At 39.0% G+C, this 18,264-nt stretch overlaps 2 protein-coding genes across 3 annotated transcripts in view; one reads left to right on the top strand and one right to left on the bottom strand.

Annotated features, from left to right (window-relative positions):
- The window catches only part of LOC132122761 (E3 ubiquitin-protein ligase CBL-like), a 39,338-nt gene extending 30,671 nt beyond the window's left edge, over positions 1 to 8,667 (top strand). Inside the window, exons 5-16 of one of the 2 annotated variants that reach the window (XM_059533139.1) lie at positions 361 to 482; positions 942 to 1,079; positions 1,228 to 1,315; positions 1,406 to 1,537; positions 1,622 to 1,846; positions 2,186 to 2,320; positions 2,493 to 2,861; positions 2,944 to 3,035; positions 4,063 to 4,215; positions 4,325 to 4,434; positions 4,527 to 4,733; positions 5,465 to 8,667. In XM_059533139.1, coding sequence (XP_059389122.1) covers positions 361 to 482; positions 942 to 1,079; positions 1,228 to 1,315; positions 1,406 to 1,537; positions 1,622 to 1,846; positions 2,186 to 2,320; positions 2,493 to 2,861; positions 2,944 to 3,035; positions 4,063 to 4,215; positions 4,325 to 4,434; positions 4,527 to 4,733; positions 5,465 to 5,739 — 2,046 coding nt within the window. In that variant the 3' untranslated portion in view covers positions 5,740 to 8,667. Of the gene's footprint in view, positions 1 to 360; positions 483 to 941; positions 1,080 to 1,227; positions 1,316 to 1,405; positions 1,538 to 1,621; positions 1,847 to 2,185; positions 2,321 to 2,492; positions 2,862 to 2,943; positions 3,036 to 4,062; positions 4,216 to 4,324; positions 4,435 to 4,526; positions 4,734 to 5,461 lie in introns of both variants that reach the window. The other variant, XM_059533138.1, reaches the window with a different exon arrangement.
- A 354-nt stretch (positions 8,668 to 9,021) lies between these two features.
- LOC132122759 (cell surface glycoprotein MUC18-like) overlaps positions 9,022 to 18,264 on the bottom strand; it is a 40,474-nt gene continuing 31,231 nt past the window's right edge. Inside the window, exons 11-15 of the mRNA XM_059533135.1 lie at positions 18,040 to 18,158; positions 17,614 to 17,770; positions 16,358 to 16,396; positions 11,569 to 11,698; positions 9,022 to 10,413 (exon numbers count right to left, since the gene is read on the bottom strand). Of these exons, the coding sequence (XP_059389118.1) occupies positions 10,299 to 10,413; positions 11,569 to 11,698; positions 16,358 to 16,396; positions 17,614 to 17,770; positions 18,040 to 18,158 (560 nt within the window). The 3' untranslated portion in view covers positions 9,022 to 10,298. The remainder of the gene's footprint in view (positions 10,414 to 11,568; positions 11,699 to 16,357; positions 16,397 to 17,613; positions 17,771 to 18,039; positions 18,159 to 18,264) is intronic.

Raw genomic sequence — 18,264 nt, 5'->3', positions numbered from 1 at the left:
TTTTTTATAAATGAGCCATTTTTTGCATCCAGTGGTGACATAATTACTGATTATAATGACTTTTACTGTCTTTTTATGTGTTGCGTATCGCGTTGTGTAAACATAAAACCATGTCTGCATTTGTGATCGGAGACAAACAACAAGCGCAACTCTACACTGCTCAAAACTTGTGTTTGAATCATCAGAAGACCACAATATGACCCCTTTAAATGGATATTAGAGGCCATCACTTGACCATGAGTATCTTTGCTGTCAGATGTTATCCGTATATACATTCACATACTAATACTAAATTCACAGTGTGAATGGTGTTTAAAAAAAAAAACCTATGTATGTTATTTTTTTTTTATATATATATAGCCATGGTCATCACTGCTCAGAAACTGGAACAGTCTTGCAGTGACTCATCCAGGCTACATGGCCTTTCTCACCTATGATGAAGTCAAAGCTCGTCTGCAAAAATTCATCCACAAGCCTGGCAGGTAATACACATACCACACACACCACTGTAAAGGGGTACTTCATGCAAAACTAAACCGCTGTCTACTTAGTCCCAGTACTTAAAGTTCTTGGTGTCTTGAGCTTCAGCCATTCACCCAAGACTTTTTCATTCCTATATGTTCATGGCATCAGCCTTGTCACAGCAGCATTATCTGCGACATAATTAGTGACAGGAGTTACATTGGACAATGCATCATTAGTTGCTTGAATCCCCATTCTAAATGGCCCGAAGGACAGCATGGGACCTCCCATCAATAGATGTATTGTAAAAGTACCATGATGTCATAAGTGCTCTCGATTCAAAGAAAAGTAATCATATGACCAACCCTGATGCATTTGTTTCTCAGTGATGACTTGATCTGACACTGTTAGATTGTCCCGTTTATTTTGTCTCATTCATAAGTATTTGTTGTAACAGTCACGTTTTCTCTTGGTTACAGCTATATCTTCAGGTTGAGCTGTACGCGACTCGGCCAGTGGGCTATTGGTTACGTCACAGCCGATGGGAATATCTTGCAGACCATTCCACATAACAAACCCCTCTTCCAGGCCCTCATCGATGGCTTTAGGGAAGGATTGTAAGTCAGCACAGCTTCAGTACACCTCTGTCTAAAACTCACACACAGAATATCTATTCAATTTTAGTTATTTAATGAAGCATCAGATGTCACACTTCACCTCCCTCAAATCTTCTGTGTGTCTTATAGACTGTTTATTCCCATTTAGCTACCTTTTCCCCGATGGCCGCACACAGAACCCTGACCTCACAGGGCTGTGTGAGCCCTCACCTCAAGACCATATCAAAGTCACACAGGTCTGTTTTTGTTTTTTTATTATCTCACACACCTAAATCCATCATGTGTCTTGGATAATCTGTGAAAATCTCCTTTTTTAACGCTTACAGGAGCAGTATGAGCTCTACTGTGAGATGGGCTCTACTTTCCAACTGTGTAAGATCTGTGCTGAGAATGACAAGGATGTGAAAATCGAGCCCTGCGGCCATCTCATGTGCACTTCCTGTCTCACAGCCTGGCAGGTAAATCTGAAGAACCTTGTCCATTAGTCTGGATACACATGCATGTGTTTTTCTCACTCTCGATTTCTTTTCTCACTCTCTTAGGAGTCGGAAGGTCAGGGCTGCCCATTCTGTCGCTGTGAAATTAAGGGCACCGAGCCCATCGTCGTTGACCCCTTCGATCCCAAGGACCCTAATAGTGGAGGCTCCTATGGAGGCTGCAGGAGCATATTTGGGGCTGAGGGAGCCCCTTCGCCCAGCTACGATGATGATGATGATGATCGCTTGGAGGACTCTCCTTTCATGATTAGCAAGCTGGTTGGTTCTAAAGTGAGAACAACTTGTATCTCTTTATGAGGTTAAGGACCATTCTGCTTTGTTAAATCTTCAACAAGATGTCTTCTACTACACCTCAACCTGTTTTTCAGTGAACAGCATTGATTTAGCGGTCACCTGCCTCATTCAATTTATTTATTTATTTATTTTTACTGTGTACAAGGTTCCTGTTTTAAAGTTTAACATAGGAATTCCTACAAATCCAAACCAAATAACTTTTCCCACAGACATCTCGGTATTAGTCAGCTCCAGATTGTGGTAAAGGCTTCGAAATGTTGGCGTGAGTTCTAAGTGTCAGTAAGGATGTATGCTGAATGGTTTGGCTTGTTTCAGGTGGAGAGACCACCCTCACCGATGTCAGTTGCTCCCCAGCCTCCTATCGTTCCCCCAGTACCTCCACGGCTGGATCTGATTCCCCTCAGACCCACCAACCCTCCTGGGGCCTCTAGTCCAGGCGCCACGTCCAAGGTAAATCCACTAGCATGGAATGTTTCGCCAAGTTTTCCACCCTCAGTACCTCAGTTTGGAAAGTATTAAGCATTCTTTTTAAACACTTCAGAAGAAAATTTTAGAGTTGGGATAAGCCGAGCGCTTCTTGATGTTCAGTTCATAATATCTGGTTTATTCAACCTATTGCCAGGCCCCATCCCATCACAAAGACAAGCCGTTACCACTTCCCCCATCCCTAAGGGACCTGCCGCCGCCACCTCCTCCAGACCGACCACACCCAGCCGGAGCAGACAACCGGCTCCCAAGACGCCCTCTTCCTAGTACACCCGGAGAACCTCCTCGGGACAAACTGCCTCCTGCCCCTCCTAACCGCAACATGCCAGACTGGAACTCCCGGCCCGTACCCAAAGCCCCATCACAACCACCAGCAAGTGGAGACTCCCGTGGGTCTCGAGAACTCTCAAACAGACACTCTCTGCCTCTCCAACTGCCCTCCACTCTCGATGCCAGAGCAGGAGGCCCAAGAAACAATGGTCCCCCCAGCCTCGACCACCAGCTAGTGAGGATGCACATGCTACATTTACATATTGACAGAAGCCTAATCTGAACTTTTATATAACCTTCATTTGCTTCATGTGCAGAGTTTCGGGTCATCCAATCCTGGGTCAGATTACGACAGCCCGAAAGTAAAGCCATCTGCCTCGGCCAATGCCATCTATTCCTTGGCAATCAGGTAGGTGCCATAGAGCCATAAAGACTAGGGGCATGTTTACCCATGGAAAAATCAGCCCAGGACATTAGTTTAAAAGTAAAAAACACGGATTTTGCAACCCTGAATCCAACACGAGCTTGAGTCAAGAGTAGGATAGATGACTGATAGACCATGCTGGAGTATTTGCTGCTCAGCAGATCCTGAACTCACTGACAAAATATCTGATCTTGGAAGCGGCCACAAAAATCGCGGGAGTGGAACACACATGTTGCTGGTAATGGTCAGTGATTCAGCGGGAGCGGCATTACGAAACAGTTCTGTTCAGAGCTCTATTCCAGACTATCCGCACTGCACGTCGACATATAAGGCTACTTTTTGTTTTTGTTTTTTCATAAAAACTAGACACATTGTGCACTGAGATTTCTTTAAAGGGTTAGTTCACCCAAAAATGGAAATTAGCCCATAAATTACTCACACTCAAGGCATCCCAGGTGTATATGACTTTCTTCTTTCAGACAAATCTAGTCAGTTATGTTAAAAATTGTCTTTGATTTTTCAAGCTGTTTAATGGCACTCAGCGGGGGCTGCAGTTTATCAGTCCAAAAGAAGTGAAAGAAAAATGCTCATCCATAATAAAAGTTTAATTCTGAAACTAGTGAACTATGAAAAAAAGATTGTGACTCCGTTCACTTCATGGTTTGAGTTTGTTTTTATAAAAACCCGTGTCAACACCCAAATACATTTTTCCCCAAATCATTCAATCCTAAAAGGATGGTTTGCACTCAAAAAGTTGAAGATGAAGTCTTTTGAGCTTTTTTTTCCTGTGCACATACACTCCCTAACAAAATCACCATTCTTTAATTAATTATTTCCATATATATATATATATATATATATATATATATATATATAAAATGGACAGAACCCAAATATTTCACTGTCTGAAGTAATCAAAATTAAAACTCTCCCTCAGTTCCTACACTCACGCTGAACCTGTCAGTAAAGCTAGCAGTCACATGTGTGTTGACTCTTTCTCCTGTGCTGACAGGACTCTCCCAGCAGTCGAAGCTCAGAACGAGGAGGACACCTGTGAAAACGATGAGGAGTCAGAGTACATGACTCCATCCTCTCGGCCAGTGCTGCCCTCTGCTGCAGGGGAAGCTGTGCCTAGACCACCTCCTTCACTTTCCCTCAGTCCCAGGTAAACTTGTTGCCATGGAGGTGCAAAACATCAAGAGACACTCTGAATGGACTAGACCTAGATATCAGATCTCTTTCAGTGTACTGACAGTCACTGTTTATCTCTCTAGGGGTATGCTCAGTGAAATGGAGTCAGAAAGCCCACAGATGTACGAAGCTATGTACAACATCCAAGCCCAGGCCCTTACTGCCTCTGGACCGCATCAGGCCAGTGACTCAGGTACTGTGATATTTAAAACTCTTCATCTTCATATAGGCAGTCTGCTAGTATATTCCTAAAATGTGTAATATTGTATTTCTGTCATTGTTTAGATTACTCTGAATTGCCTCCTTTGACCTGCTCTAATGGCCCAAGGGATCTTGTTGGTGCATGTGGTGAGGAGGAGGAGGAGAACAGCTATGACTATCCCAAGCCCCATATACCCACCAACCTCGCCCGACGCACACTTTCAGATGTTAACCCTACATCTTCAGCCTTCAGCCGCCTTTCCATAGACACCGAGCTCGGAGCAGCAGCAAGTAAGTCAAACCGAGTGTTATTTTAGTATTATTTTTTATTTATATGCTTTTTATTATACAAAATAACTATATATAATATAGTATTATTTTTTCTTTATATGCTTTTTATTATACAAAATAACTATATAATATATATATATATATATATATATATATATATATATTAGTATGTACTAGTTTTATATAAATTCATATACTAGTTTTTATAGTATTTTGTCTTCGCTTTTATATTTATATTTTCAGTTATATTTTAGTAAATTTGTAATGGTCTATTGTCATTTTGATTAGTTTGTGCTTTTTAAAAAGTTGGTGTTTTTTTTTTTTTTTTTTTTTTTTTACTGAAACTATTTTAGTACTTTTGATTCATTGCAGAGGCAACATTTCAATTTTTTTATTTTTTCATGTAATATAGTCATCTAATATTTTATTGTATCTAACTCCTCAATAGCTTCAAGCACTCAAGCTCCTTAATATCAAAATATTTTTAAGATGAGGAAACAAAGTCTGTCCAATCTTTTGATTTCTGTTGTAGTCAGCATTTTAAGATATATTTACAGAGCAAATATAGCTCCGGCATTTCCCTTTTCCACCTATATTTATTTTAGATCAAATTTCAACCCCGTGAGAGTGTCATGGTTTCCTTAACAGCAACTGTAGTATGATCATTATCTCAGACTTCAGTGTCTATTTATTTTATTGACAATTTTTATTCTACATTGTGTCTTCAGCAGTCATGGACCCCACTGAAGCCCCCGAGCGGCCTCCTAAGCCTCTTCCCCGTCGCATTAACTCAGATCACAGGCCCAGCCCCAGCCCTGTTCCCCCTGGAGCGAGCCCAGAACCCAGCCATCAGATCAGCAGTGAGATCGAGCACCTCTTGAGCCAGGGCTACTCCCATCAGGACATCCAAAAAGCCCTTATGATTGCACAGAACAATATTGAGATGGCCAAGAACATCCTGAGGGAGTTTGTGTCCATCCCTTCAACTGCACATATCTTAACATAGCGAAACTTCTCTGAGCATCCAGTCACGGCCCAGCCACGCTCATCTCGCATTCGTCTCGGACTCCAGAAGAAAAGAGCACGAACCTGCGCTCTACCTCTAGCTCTAGTGACTGCGAGAGACACTTTCTCCGTAACACTTCTCGGATTCTCTGTCCTCCTTCATTCATGCGGAAGAATGAGGGATTTGTTGCGGCCGCTTCTTCAACCTGAAGGCAGCGCATGTCCACTAAGGACAAAAAAAAGAAAGACAAAAACATGTATGTGTTTATATTTGATTTAATATATAAATCAGAATATTGAGTATAGTTAATATATACACATGTATGTTGGAGAGTTTCAGCTGCAGAGATCAGGGCGTGTGAAGTATTAGGCCTCGGAGCTCAGGTAGCTAAAGGGAGTGAAACAGGAGACTGCAGCCGAGCATTTTCTGGCATGAAAAATGGCCTTTACTTGTGTTGCATCGGTACATTTTGTTTTCGTGTGTGATTTTCATTTTTCGGCTGTCTAGTAGCAGGCCGTACATGTCCGCTCCCACAGCGCAGTCGCCCATTTCAAAAATACCGCTTAGCCGAAAGCAACCTGTTCTCCGCTTGACCTTGACCTCCAGGGTATGGTGGGAATTTTATTTTTAAGCGCGTGGTGGCTGGCATCAGAAATGGGCCCTCTGTCAGCCTTGTTATGTCTTTAAAGCATTACTGTAACTGTACTGTACCATGAATTCACTTCACAAATGTTTAAGGACAGCCAGTCCTTCAGATTCCCAGTAGGAACATGCTGATGAAGGGTACATGTAATTTGTTTGTTCTAATCTGAATGTGTCATTAATATGATGGTTCCCGACTTTTGTGAAGTAGTGTGTTTACTAAAGATAGTGTTCTCTAACTGATAAAGGGCAAGAGGTTTGACATGAAGTGAAACTGCTTAGTAAAAAAAAAAAAAAAAAAGTATTTGCTTAAAAAGGTCCAAGGCCTGGCCAAGTTTCTGTATTCGGTGGGGACTGAGATCACTCTTGGGGAGGTTCGGACTCTTGTATGAAGCTGTTCATCATCATTTCATTTGATCACCTTAATATATTGTTATTGTTAATGTTATTATTATTTTTTGATTTATTGTTATTAATACAGAAGTGCTTTACTGCTGCTATTATTGTTAGTGCTAAACAATTAAGCCTTAAATGTACATTTGTGAATACTGTGTTTAACCCATTTTAAAGTGACAGTATCGGTTGTATGTAATTTGTTGATGTAGCATACTTGAAATCAGAAGCAACTTGTGCAGGTGTGAGCCCAGCTGATTTTTTTCTGTGTGTGTTTGTGTGCGCGCGCGCGTGCGTGCGTGGGATGTCTTGTTTTCATCCAGGTACATAGCGTTTTGCTTAAAATACATACAATTATCAATTGTATTACATAATCAAAATGGCGATATGTGTCACGGGGCTCATCGCAGAGGGCCTCATTTCTGTTTAACCTGACACCAATTGTATCGATCTTTCAGCGGCAGCCATGTTCAAGCCATGAATGCAGTGCCCATAGTCCGCCTGCTGTGAGGGAGAAGGTTCTTCCCGATCTCCCCTTTGTACTCAGGAATACCATACATTTCAACAGAATCGACATTATTTACACCGTACTTTAAACAAGTGCAAGACGGTCTCGTTTTCAGTGTGAACACGATGCTAGGCTACTTTAAAGTCACAATAACATCAGCATCAAATGAATTCATTCTGTGTTGCTTAAAGGGACAGCTTAAAAAAAATAAATTGTCATGATTTACTCGCCTTCTTGTTGTTCCAATCCTTAGGATTTTTTTTTTCTCTCCATACAGTGAATGTCACTGGGGTCCAAAACGAAATTGGTCATCCATTCGTCTTCCATTGAATGCATAAAATTTGTAATTCACAAAAAAAAGTCAGTCTAAAAGCATTGGAACAACATGAGTGTTAATGAACTATGTTTTCATTTTTGGCTGACCTATGGCTTTAATATTTCCAGTTATTATTATTGCACCAGCACCTTTCAATGCACTAGTAATACATTAAAGTGAGTTTGAGCCTCTTATGTGGGACTCAAGGACTCATGATTGATTTGACTGACATCGAAAGTGGCCCAATTTTAGTCCCTACTATCCCCTAGTGAGAATGCTGCACTGGGCCTGCAGGTACTTCCACGTCTCAGTCTTGTAGGTACACATGCAAACCTGAGAGCTTACGATCAGGCAAGCTGTTAATTTTAAGTTGTAGGCTGTTAAAACTCTTGGTTTGTAGATTCTGTTGCCTTGAAGCAAATGATGGTTTAGTACTGATTTGTTTTTTTTCTGCACCATATGAAGTCTAGAGATGAGAAGGTGATAAATTTGTTTTTATCATTTCATTTTACTGTACTACTATTTCTTGATGATGATGTGTGATGGATGTGTGTACAATATTTGGCACAGAGTGTACCAATTTGTGCTATGATACTGTCACTTTAAAATCAGGCGTGTAAAGTTACTTATACATAGAATACGTGGAAATGGCTATGTTTTATTTCGTTTTTGCATTCCTGTACATGTCAGAATTTTATTTTTGTTTACCGATGTGAATATTACTGTGAGCAGTGCCATATGTTTAGATGTGACCGTCATTTTGTTCTGCTATCCAGAAAAAAGGCCTTGTTTAGTGTAAAGAGTGAATGATTTCCCTCATGAATTTTTGGGAAACGTTTTCATTGTCCTTCAATGATTCTTTGGCTTGGTCAGTGACGTCATAGTATATATCTTTCTGTTTACTGGAATGTCTCGAATCAATCCACAAGACGGAGCTCGCTCGCTCCTTATTTTGCCATAACTTGCCTGAGTAATGTCAGGGTTTCTTTCTTTTGTGCTAATTCTCATATCACTTTGGAAGTATGCACAGCGCTATACTGTTAATTAAAACAATAGGACAAACATCATGGCCACAGTGTCTGTCTTGAGGCTTACATTTTATTTTCTCAATAAAACGGCACACATAAACTGATATACTAGGTATTAACATTTGACCTACAGTTTATTAAGAAATATTTTTGGAATGGAAAGTTGACGTACTGAAACTTGACCAGAGCACATTTCTGGAAGTCTGATATTAGCCTATCCTTTTATAGAAACGCTTACTTCTGTGTGAATCTTGTGTTACAATGAATGTGCTGAGCTGTAATTTTCGATTTATTAGAATCTACATAGCCTTTTTATATTTTTTCCATCTTCACCAACATTTCGAACTATTGTGTAGAACAGCGGTTGCTGGTGAACATAAATAAATAGGCAAAACGGTGACAAAATTAAGGCTCGAGTAAACCAGCCCTTTTTAATAGAAATACCAGGACATTTCAAAAACAAGCATAAACAAAAATACCACTGACACAAAACAAAAGCAGCTTAACAAACCAGAGGAAATGAAACGGGTGAACTTCAGTGTAATAAGGACTTTTGTATCCGTATTTAGGTCTTCTTTGCTTGCAGTACAGGGTACATACAGCATAGATTAAGATACAATTTATAAACCTTCAAAATATGGTTTAAGAAATGTGAATAAAATACACAATGTAAAAAAAAAAGTCTTTATAAAAATAACACCTGCATTTTTTTCCTGTTCAACTGTCTCTCTCCAGTGTGTTAAATGAATGCAGACTTCCACATGCATTTTAATATTCCCTCTAATATTTAAAAATGGGAAGATTGGTCATGTATGTCTTTATTATTTACATTCAGTTCAAGGTGAGGACAGCAGGTAAAGGCAGTTAAAAAAAACTACAGCTGAACTCTACAGGACACTCAAACTTTGACATGAATGTAACACATTCGCTCGTCCCTCGCAGTGAACGTAAGTAACTTAATTTGATATAGCTAAGAAAAATGAAGATACAAACACAGAGGCATGACATGATCCTGACGTTTTGCTTGCATACAGTATTTGGATAAAAGGTCAACCGTGTCGGAGACTTTTCCTGACAAATAATTTGTTTAGAAAGTGCCCTCAAGCTTTATCATTGGACAGTTTCAGCGCTGATCCACAGGACAGATGAATGTTTACAGTGGTGAAGATGGTTCAGTGCATGGACTATAGTGCGGCAGAGATGAGAGCAGGTTCAAATAAGACACTGACAGCACAGCAAATAATGAGTCTTCGGCACTCTTCAAATCCCCCTCAACAAAGAGACTTGAATTATCAAAAAGATTCTTAAGCGCAACCTTTCAGTTGTCTCAGGCATTTTAAACAGCTTAATATATACATTATTTCATACTTATATACAATTTGTAAATACTGGAGTGGAGTACTTTTTGGATCATCTTGCTATATATTGAATCAGAATATAGCAGTTCAAATATTAAACATAGGCAAATGAGAACTAAGACTGGGATTCACCCTGAGACGGACGCTGTAGGACAGAGGCCACTAGCCTCACTCCGCATGTGTGTGTAGGTTTCAGTCTTTAACTCTAAGTGAAAGGAAATATCATTAGGTTTTCGTAGCACCATAAGTGTCAGTCTTCCAAATCTTGGGTCTTGATTGGATAATAACGTGAATCTTTGTTCAGAAGTTATGACCTATTCAGTGGGGGACGTTTTGTCTCCATTGACTCCTTGTAGAAGTACCACTTCTTCAGATTTACCGCTTTTCATCTCCATCACAATATCATCCTTACTGGCCTTTTCCTTCATGCTGGAGGATGAAAACAACAGATTATATCAGCGCTTTGTATCATGAGGATGTACTGAAAAATACTTTCCAGACACATATTTAGTGTGAACTGCATGGATTCTAGGGCATTAAGTCAACTACTTTTTTGCTGTAATCTTAATGTACAGTGTTATTTTAGTATTGTGTATATGCTATTATAGGATTTATTAATATGCTGAATTTGCTTTTATTTTTAAATGTTCAGGTTTTATTTGAAAGTTTTAGTAATTTAGCTTTCTTTAAAAAAACGAATAAAATTTACAAAAACACCTCTGTTTAGTTTTAATGTATTTTAGTTTTAGTAAATTTGGAACAATTTAAAAAAATTGAGATGTGAAAAGATAGCTTTTTAAGTTTTTCATCTAACATTATATTTTAGCTTAACAAAAAAAAAATTATAATCATAGTTAATTAATACTAACAACACTGATTTAAAGGTACAGTGTGTCATTTTTACAGCACCAAATAATTAAATGAACCTACAAATTGCACATTCCTTATAAACTGCCTTTGCAAAAATTGCTTTTCCTAATATTTCCTATATATTAATATGGGACAGAAGTAATTTACTATCGAAAAATACTGCAGTTTAAAGGGATAGTTCACCCAAAAATGAAAATTACCCCATGATCTACTCACCCATCCTAAGTCATATACACCTTATACACATTTCAGAGATATATTAAAAAATGTGCCAACTCTTCCAAGTTTTATAATGGCAGTGAATGGTGGTCAAGATTTTGGAGCACAAAAAGGTGCATCCATCCATAATAAAGTTTTACATATGGATATTTTTCTTACACAAATGCTTCTCTTTACTCGAGAAGGCCTTAATTAATCCCTCGGAGCTGTGTGGAGTACTGTTTATAATGGATGGATGTAATTTTTCGGACTTCAAAATACTGACCACCATTCGCAGGCTTTATTAAGCTTGGAAAATCCAGGATATTTTTTTATGTAACTGATTGAGCTCATCTGAAAGAAGGAAGTCATATACACCTAGGATGGCTTGAGGTTAGGTAAATCATGTACATATCATATTCATTACATTTTTTAATTAAGCCCATGTTAATTATACTTATTTTATGATATTTATTCAAATGATATGTATTTTTTTCATAAACAAAAAACACATACAAATCCTGCTTTCCCGACCGTCCACAGGGCAGCTTTCCTTTCTTGTAGAGGAAGTAGAGAATGCTGCCCAGTATGGCTATAAGGAGGAGGAAGATGATCATGACCGCTATGATGACTCCGCTGCCACCTCCTGTGTTAAGAGGAGAAATGCAGGCTGAAGTTAGTACAATGACAGGTGAAGGAAAAGCTCACACTTAAAGTAAAGCCTGAAAGACATACTTTGGGTGAATGTTTCCTATATGTCTGACTGAAATACAAAGTCTTTACTATAAGAATTCATTTCCAAAAGAGCTGTCCGTAAAGTGCATTCTGAGAGTGCTGATTGAAGAGAAGCAGTGATGATGCATGACACATTGTGGGGGCAATGATACAGAAAGCAAAGTATTCTGGAATCATTCATTCCAGAAAGACGGTCACAGTTCGGTTAAAGTGAAGATTAGCATAAGAAATGATGGTTTTTACACATCCAGAGAAAGGGTGCTTATGCGGTGGAGAATGAGTGGTCAGGCTGCTGTTTGTTTCACAACACAAACCTGTACGTGGTTGATTTGTTGGAATGATTAATCCTGCCAACGGTTTGAGTTATCAAACAGCAGTTATATTCATACATCACTTTCTCACACGGTGCTTTCCTTTAGTTAAATCATGGGACTACTGTCTCAGAACCTGTGAGGAAGTTATTGCCATAACTTGGACATTTTAGCATCTCTGCTTCTTGTAAAAGCACTGGGGTTCAACCGTGATGTAGGGATCTTTATGGAGTGCAAGGGTCTATGGAAAAATTTTATGCAAAAAAAAAAACCACAAAATGTTTTTTTAAAAATAGTATATGAAAATCAAATCTGGATATAGTTCATTTAATTTCCCTTAGCTTGTTCACTAACAGAAGGTCACTATAAAAAAAAGAAAAAAAAGGATTGTATATATACGAAATATTTATTATTATTATTATTATATGTTATGATCAGTATTATTATTTTATTTTAAAATAAATTTTATATATAGCACCTTATACATTATTTTTATTTATATTAATATAAATAAAGTGAATTATTCTATAATTTGGGTTAAATTCTTTTTATCATATTTAATAATTAATTTAGAAATAAAATTATAATTGTAATAAATATTATAATTAAATATATTAATAAAAACTTTAAATAGTTAATGTTTGAATCAAGTCAATTTTTTCAAAAGTATTTTTTCAGCTACAATATTTTAGCAGACACATTATTTTGCGTTGTGTCTGGTTGGAACATGATGCTGTAAGCAACCGCTGACCCTGAGCCGAGCTAAATTTGCATTCATAACTTATAAGCCATAAATAGTTTCCGAGATGGAACTGCCATAATAAGGAACAGAAAGGTCATCTGATATCCCCAAGGTAAGAGTGCTGCTTTGCCTCATTTGCCCTGATGCCAAGCACTCTGGTCACATGAGGTCACATGAGGTCACATGCAGTCAGCCAGGCCTGATGTGAAGCCTGCCTTTGCCCTAATGAGAGTCCAGAGACCACATGACAGCATTTGCACCATCAGCCTCCGCCTTCTGTGACAGTAAAACTGCTTTGTGTCTAAACACACACTGCTTTTGTCTCCACCTCCATAATAAATATACAACATCACATCAGCCCTCTCAGATGATTGTTTCTATAGCACAAACTCTTACTCAAAGAAAATATACAGTATTACCTTGTGAATTATGAATGATCAATATATTAAACGCTTTAACAGTATGCTTAAAATATATATATATGGTGTTAATATATTACAATATATTTAATAATACATAAGGATTTGCCGCTTTTATATATTGTTACAATATATTTAATCATATATTATAATATATTTTATGTAAGTAATACACTTCATAACATATAGATGTACATGTGATGAGACATGGTATTGTATGCGTATAAATATATTGCACATATATTTACTCAGTATATACAGTATATACAGTACACATATATTGACAATGTAAAAAATTATAAAATATAAGAAATATACTATATATGTTTCATATTTTCAAAAACAGCACAAGCACACTTGCATGTACTGAAGTATTTAGCTAAGAGTCTATCAGCATGCTAAAGAGTGCATTGCTTTTCAAATAAAGTAATTAATAGTCATCAGCTTAACCACAGACTTTACTCTTCAGCACAATGGTAACCCCAAAAACTCAGACATATCGGAAACCTTTCCAAAATTCCAAAATAATACAACATCAGAATCTCCTCCTATATTAATATTTAGCAAAACACATGAAATAACACAATACAAATGGTGTAATAATAATACATGGCCAATGCATATATTGCAGTATATTTAAAAATATAAGCACTAGTTTCCCATATATGGAAATGTATTATGCAGTATATCATAATCTTGCAGAATATACTGCTTCCCTTTCAGTCAGTCTCGTTCAACGTTACAACAGTGAATGACGAAATCAGGATCTCGCTAGAGAGACAATTCGCCTTCGAGTGTTAACAAAACGAGCCAATGAATATTGTTGTGCGAGATTTGCATCGCTCACCCCGCGCGGGTATAAAAGGAGAGTGCGTGTGGTCGCACAATCAGCTTTTCGCTTCGGAGACGAGCTTTCAGCTTCCTGAGCAGAGTGTCGTCCAGACAAGCCTTTCGACGAGTGTTGGTGTTACGGCGCGCCAACGGGGGTTGCTAGTGCTGCTGCCTTTTTCTCAGCGTGCTGCAGCTTCCCTTTCTGCAGTTACGCTGTTACTCCTCCTGGCCGCTTCAACACTTCGGTGTTTAAAACTAAAAGAGCAAATTACAAAAATTTCTCCACGAGTGACGGGGCGTCTTTTTAAAGATGTCTTTCCACTCGTGCGTTTCGGGATGTGGTCATTCCTGGCTCCATCTGATGGTCACGATCGCTGCATCTCGTGCCTGGGCCTCGAGCACGCTCAGGCAGCGTTCGTGGATGAGTCATGTTCTCCTTGTGGGAACATGACCATCACGATGTTGCAATCAAGGCTTCTCTTCATCAAACGAGGAGGAGTCCACCTCCCCATGCCCTGTTCTAGTTCCTCCTTCAAGAGGAGGGCTACTTCGGCTCATGGCCAGGGTGATTTGAGGATTACAGTGAGGACTTCCCCACAGAGCAAGTCTCCACGGGCCCCTCACTCCTCCAGCACATCATGCCCCTTGGTGTGCTGTGGTTCGGATGCTGGTGCCTATGACAGGACGGGCCCAGCACTTCATCTGGCCCACAAGCAGATGACCTGATATCGATCACTGCATCGGGTGACGAGCTAGGCTCTGGAGATGAAGATTCGGCTGCACTGCCTCCTTCTGGGAGAGTGACGTTGCCCGAGTCAGATCCAGAGCTGACTGCTATGCTTGCCCAGGCCGCTGAGAGCGTCGGGTTGCCATGGAAGGTGCCTCCATCTCCCGAACGTTCGAGGCTGGATGATTGGTTCCTGGGGGTGTCGCACGCTGATCGTCGGCAGCCACCCCCAGTTCCATTCTTTCCGGAAATGCATGAGGAGGTAACTAGGTCCTGGCGGACACCTTTTCTGCCCGTAACAAATCTACTGGCGACAAAAGTCACGGCGCAGTCACTGGGTAAGATGGTGTCCGCCTTAGTGGTTCAGGAACACCACCTTTGACTTACCCTGGCGGATATGAGGGAGTCCGACAAGCACCGCTTCTTGGACTCTCCGATCTCCCAGTCTGGCCTCTTCGGCGATGCGGTGGAGAGCTTTGCCCAACAGTTCTCCGCCACACAGAAGCAGACAGAGGGAATCAGACACATCCTGCCCCAGCAGCCCGCTGCTGCTGTCACCCAGCCACCGGTCAAATGCGAATGCCTGCAGTGGCATATCAATTGCCTCGAGTTGCTGGCAGTATGGCTTTCTCTGCGCCGCTTCAGATCGAGGCTACACGACAAGCACGTACTGGTCTGTACGGACAACACTGCGACCATTGCGTACATCAACCACCCTTCGGGTGATCCCACATGTCTATTCTTCCATGGTATGTGTACTTCCATGGTACGGTACTCTCGGTGATCTCTGCTATCTCTGCTGTGGGCTGAGTCTACCGCAGAGACCTCCATATGTAGCACTGCCGTATGGCCAGTCCATATGTGTAATTTCCACATGTTACCTCCCATGTGCAGGATGTGGTTCCGCAGCGTTCCCCTACTTGGGTACACTTTCCCATTGTTAACCAATTCTCACTGTATGGAACAGCAGTGCGGGTTCCTCTGCCTAAGCCCTGTCCTGTCTTCTGCCCCAACTGGTGTGGGGGGACTTGCCAGCTTTCGCAGGGCACTGGAGGGGGTCAGCAATAGTGGTGTTTTCCATATGGATCCTGATTTCGTCAGTCACTGACGTAACGTTGAACGTGACTGACTGAAAGGGAACATCTCAGTTACGTATGTAACCCTCGTTCCCTAAAGGAGGGAACGGAGGCATTAAGTTCCATCGCCACAGTTGCTGTACCACCGCTGTACGGCAGGGGCACACAGTGTCGACTTCTCAGCTAAAAACTGATTGTGCGACCGCACGTGCTCTCCTTTTATACCCGCGCTGCGGGGCGGGGTGCGTGATGCAAATCTCGCACACAAATATTTAAAATATTTAACACCCGAAGGCGACTCGTCTCTCTCTAGCGAGATCCCGATTTCGTCAGTCACTAACATAACGTCTCCGTTTCCTCCTTCAGGGAACGAGGGTTACATATGTAACACATTTAATCTCAAATGTGTGTTCTGTCAAAATACAGTCACTGCACTGATGGAAGGAAAAAAATATAAAACATACCTTTAGTGCTGGTTGCTTGGGTTGTTTTCACACGTGCAGCTACACAAGAAAAATTGGTATAGAATAAGATTGTATTTGTTTGCATAATTTAGCTGTTTTAGTTAACATTATCTGACAATGAACAACACTTTACAGAATATATTAGTCGTGGTTAATGTTCATTTATATACTAATACATTCTTAACATTAAAGGAACTAACCATTTTAATAGCATGTTAAAAATAAAATGGCATGAACTAAAATATTAAATAATATAATGAAACAAGACACCTCATAATTTAGGTTATATAAGTTAGGTTAGGCTAAAAATGATAATTGATAATATTAATTTGTACACTAACATTCAAAAGTTTACGGTCAGTGAAAATTATTATTATTATTATTATTTTTATTTAAAAGGATGACTAAAAGGATGTATAGAACTGCATTAAAGTGACAGTAAAGACATTTATGCTATAAGGCTATGACATAAGGCTATTTCAAAAAAATGCTGCTCTTTTGAACTTTCTATTCACTAAAAAAAAAAAGCGTATCAATCATTTTTTGTGTGACTAATGTTTATTTAAAAAATATTAAGCAGCACAACTGTTTTCAATTTTAATAAGAAATATTTCTTGAGCACCAATTTAACAATTACAATGATTTCTGAAGGATCATGTAACACTGAAGACTGGAGTAATGGCTGCTGAAAATTCAGATTTGCCATCACAAGAATAAATTACATTTTAAAATATATTAAAATAGAAAACAATTATTTTAATTTAAATATAATATTTTATTTAAATTAATAATAAGAATAATTAATATGAATGTAATAATATTTTTTTTAAAATATTGATCAAATTAATTAACTTAGATTAATAAATTCTTTAAAAAAAGAACAATGTAAATTGTAGTTAGTAACAATCTTGGTTACTCATTTTAGGTCATGTATTATGACTACATTTTAGATTACTTTTTACCTAACTTGTTTTAAACTTACCATTAAACGTACCATATTAAGATAAAAAAGCAAAGAGAAAGAAAATATATTACATTATTTCATATCAATTTCATGAAGTGCATTAAACATTACATTATGCCAAGGTTTCCCAAACTGGGGTTAATATAAGAACTGCAGTGATAAAAAATGTATAATAATTAGTTGTGTCATAAAAATATATAAATTAATATATAGAAATATTTCATTTTTTACCTGTGACCATTAACCGAAAAAAAAAAAGGTGAACTTCTTAAACTCTGAAAAAAAAACTCACATGCTTCAATCTTGTGGGCGACATTTGCTGTCCCAAACTCATTGGCAGCACTGCAATAAACTGTGAGTTTAGACGTGTCCCTCACAGAGATCATGCTGAGAACACCAGTGTCCGTCTTCTGGTCCTCCACTTCTGGCACAGGGACAGGCTGCCCAGTCTATATATATTTTGTCATGGTAATATCAGTTTTAAATTAAAGTCCATAAAACTGACAGGATTCCATTAATCTAGAATAATGTAACTCACAACTGCACATCATGATTTACGCAAGAGGTTTCTTGAATCACCTCATCATGCACATTTCTTATCAAATTACGGACCTGAACTTCTATACAACCATTAACTACCTATTAAATTACAAGCAGAAGATCTTTGTGACTGTGTGATGGTTCTTGATTGGTCAGAATCTGAGTGATATAAGAATACCAATTGGTCAGAGAGGCTCCAGGTGATGGTGGGGGATGGGTAGCCTTCTGCGTGGCAGGTCAGGTTAACAGAGCGGTCGGCTTTATTCACTGCTATCTCCACTGTGATCTTAGGCTTCCCTAAAACAGGTTTAGATGTTTAGTCATCAAGACACTTAAATACCTATTGGTTTTTCTATAATATTGGTGATGTTTTATATACTGAGCTAATATTTTTTATATTATT

The sequence above is a fragment of the Carassius carassius genome, chromosome 41 (assembly GCF_963082965.1).
Source record: "Carassius carassius chromosome 41, fCarCar2.1, whole genome shotgun sequence".
Classification (NCBI taxonomy): domain Eukaryota; kingdom Metazoa; phylum Chordata; class Actinopteri; order Cypriniformes; family Cyprinidae; genus Carassius; species Carassius carassius.
The sequence above is the reverse complement of the archived record's forward strand: the minus strand, read 5'-3'. Positions and strand labels throughout refer to the sequence as shown.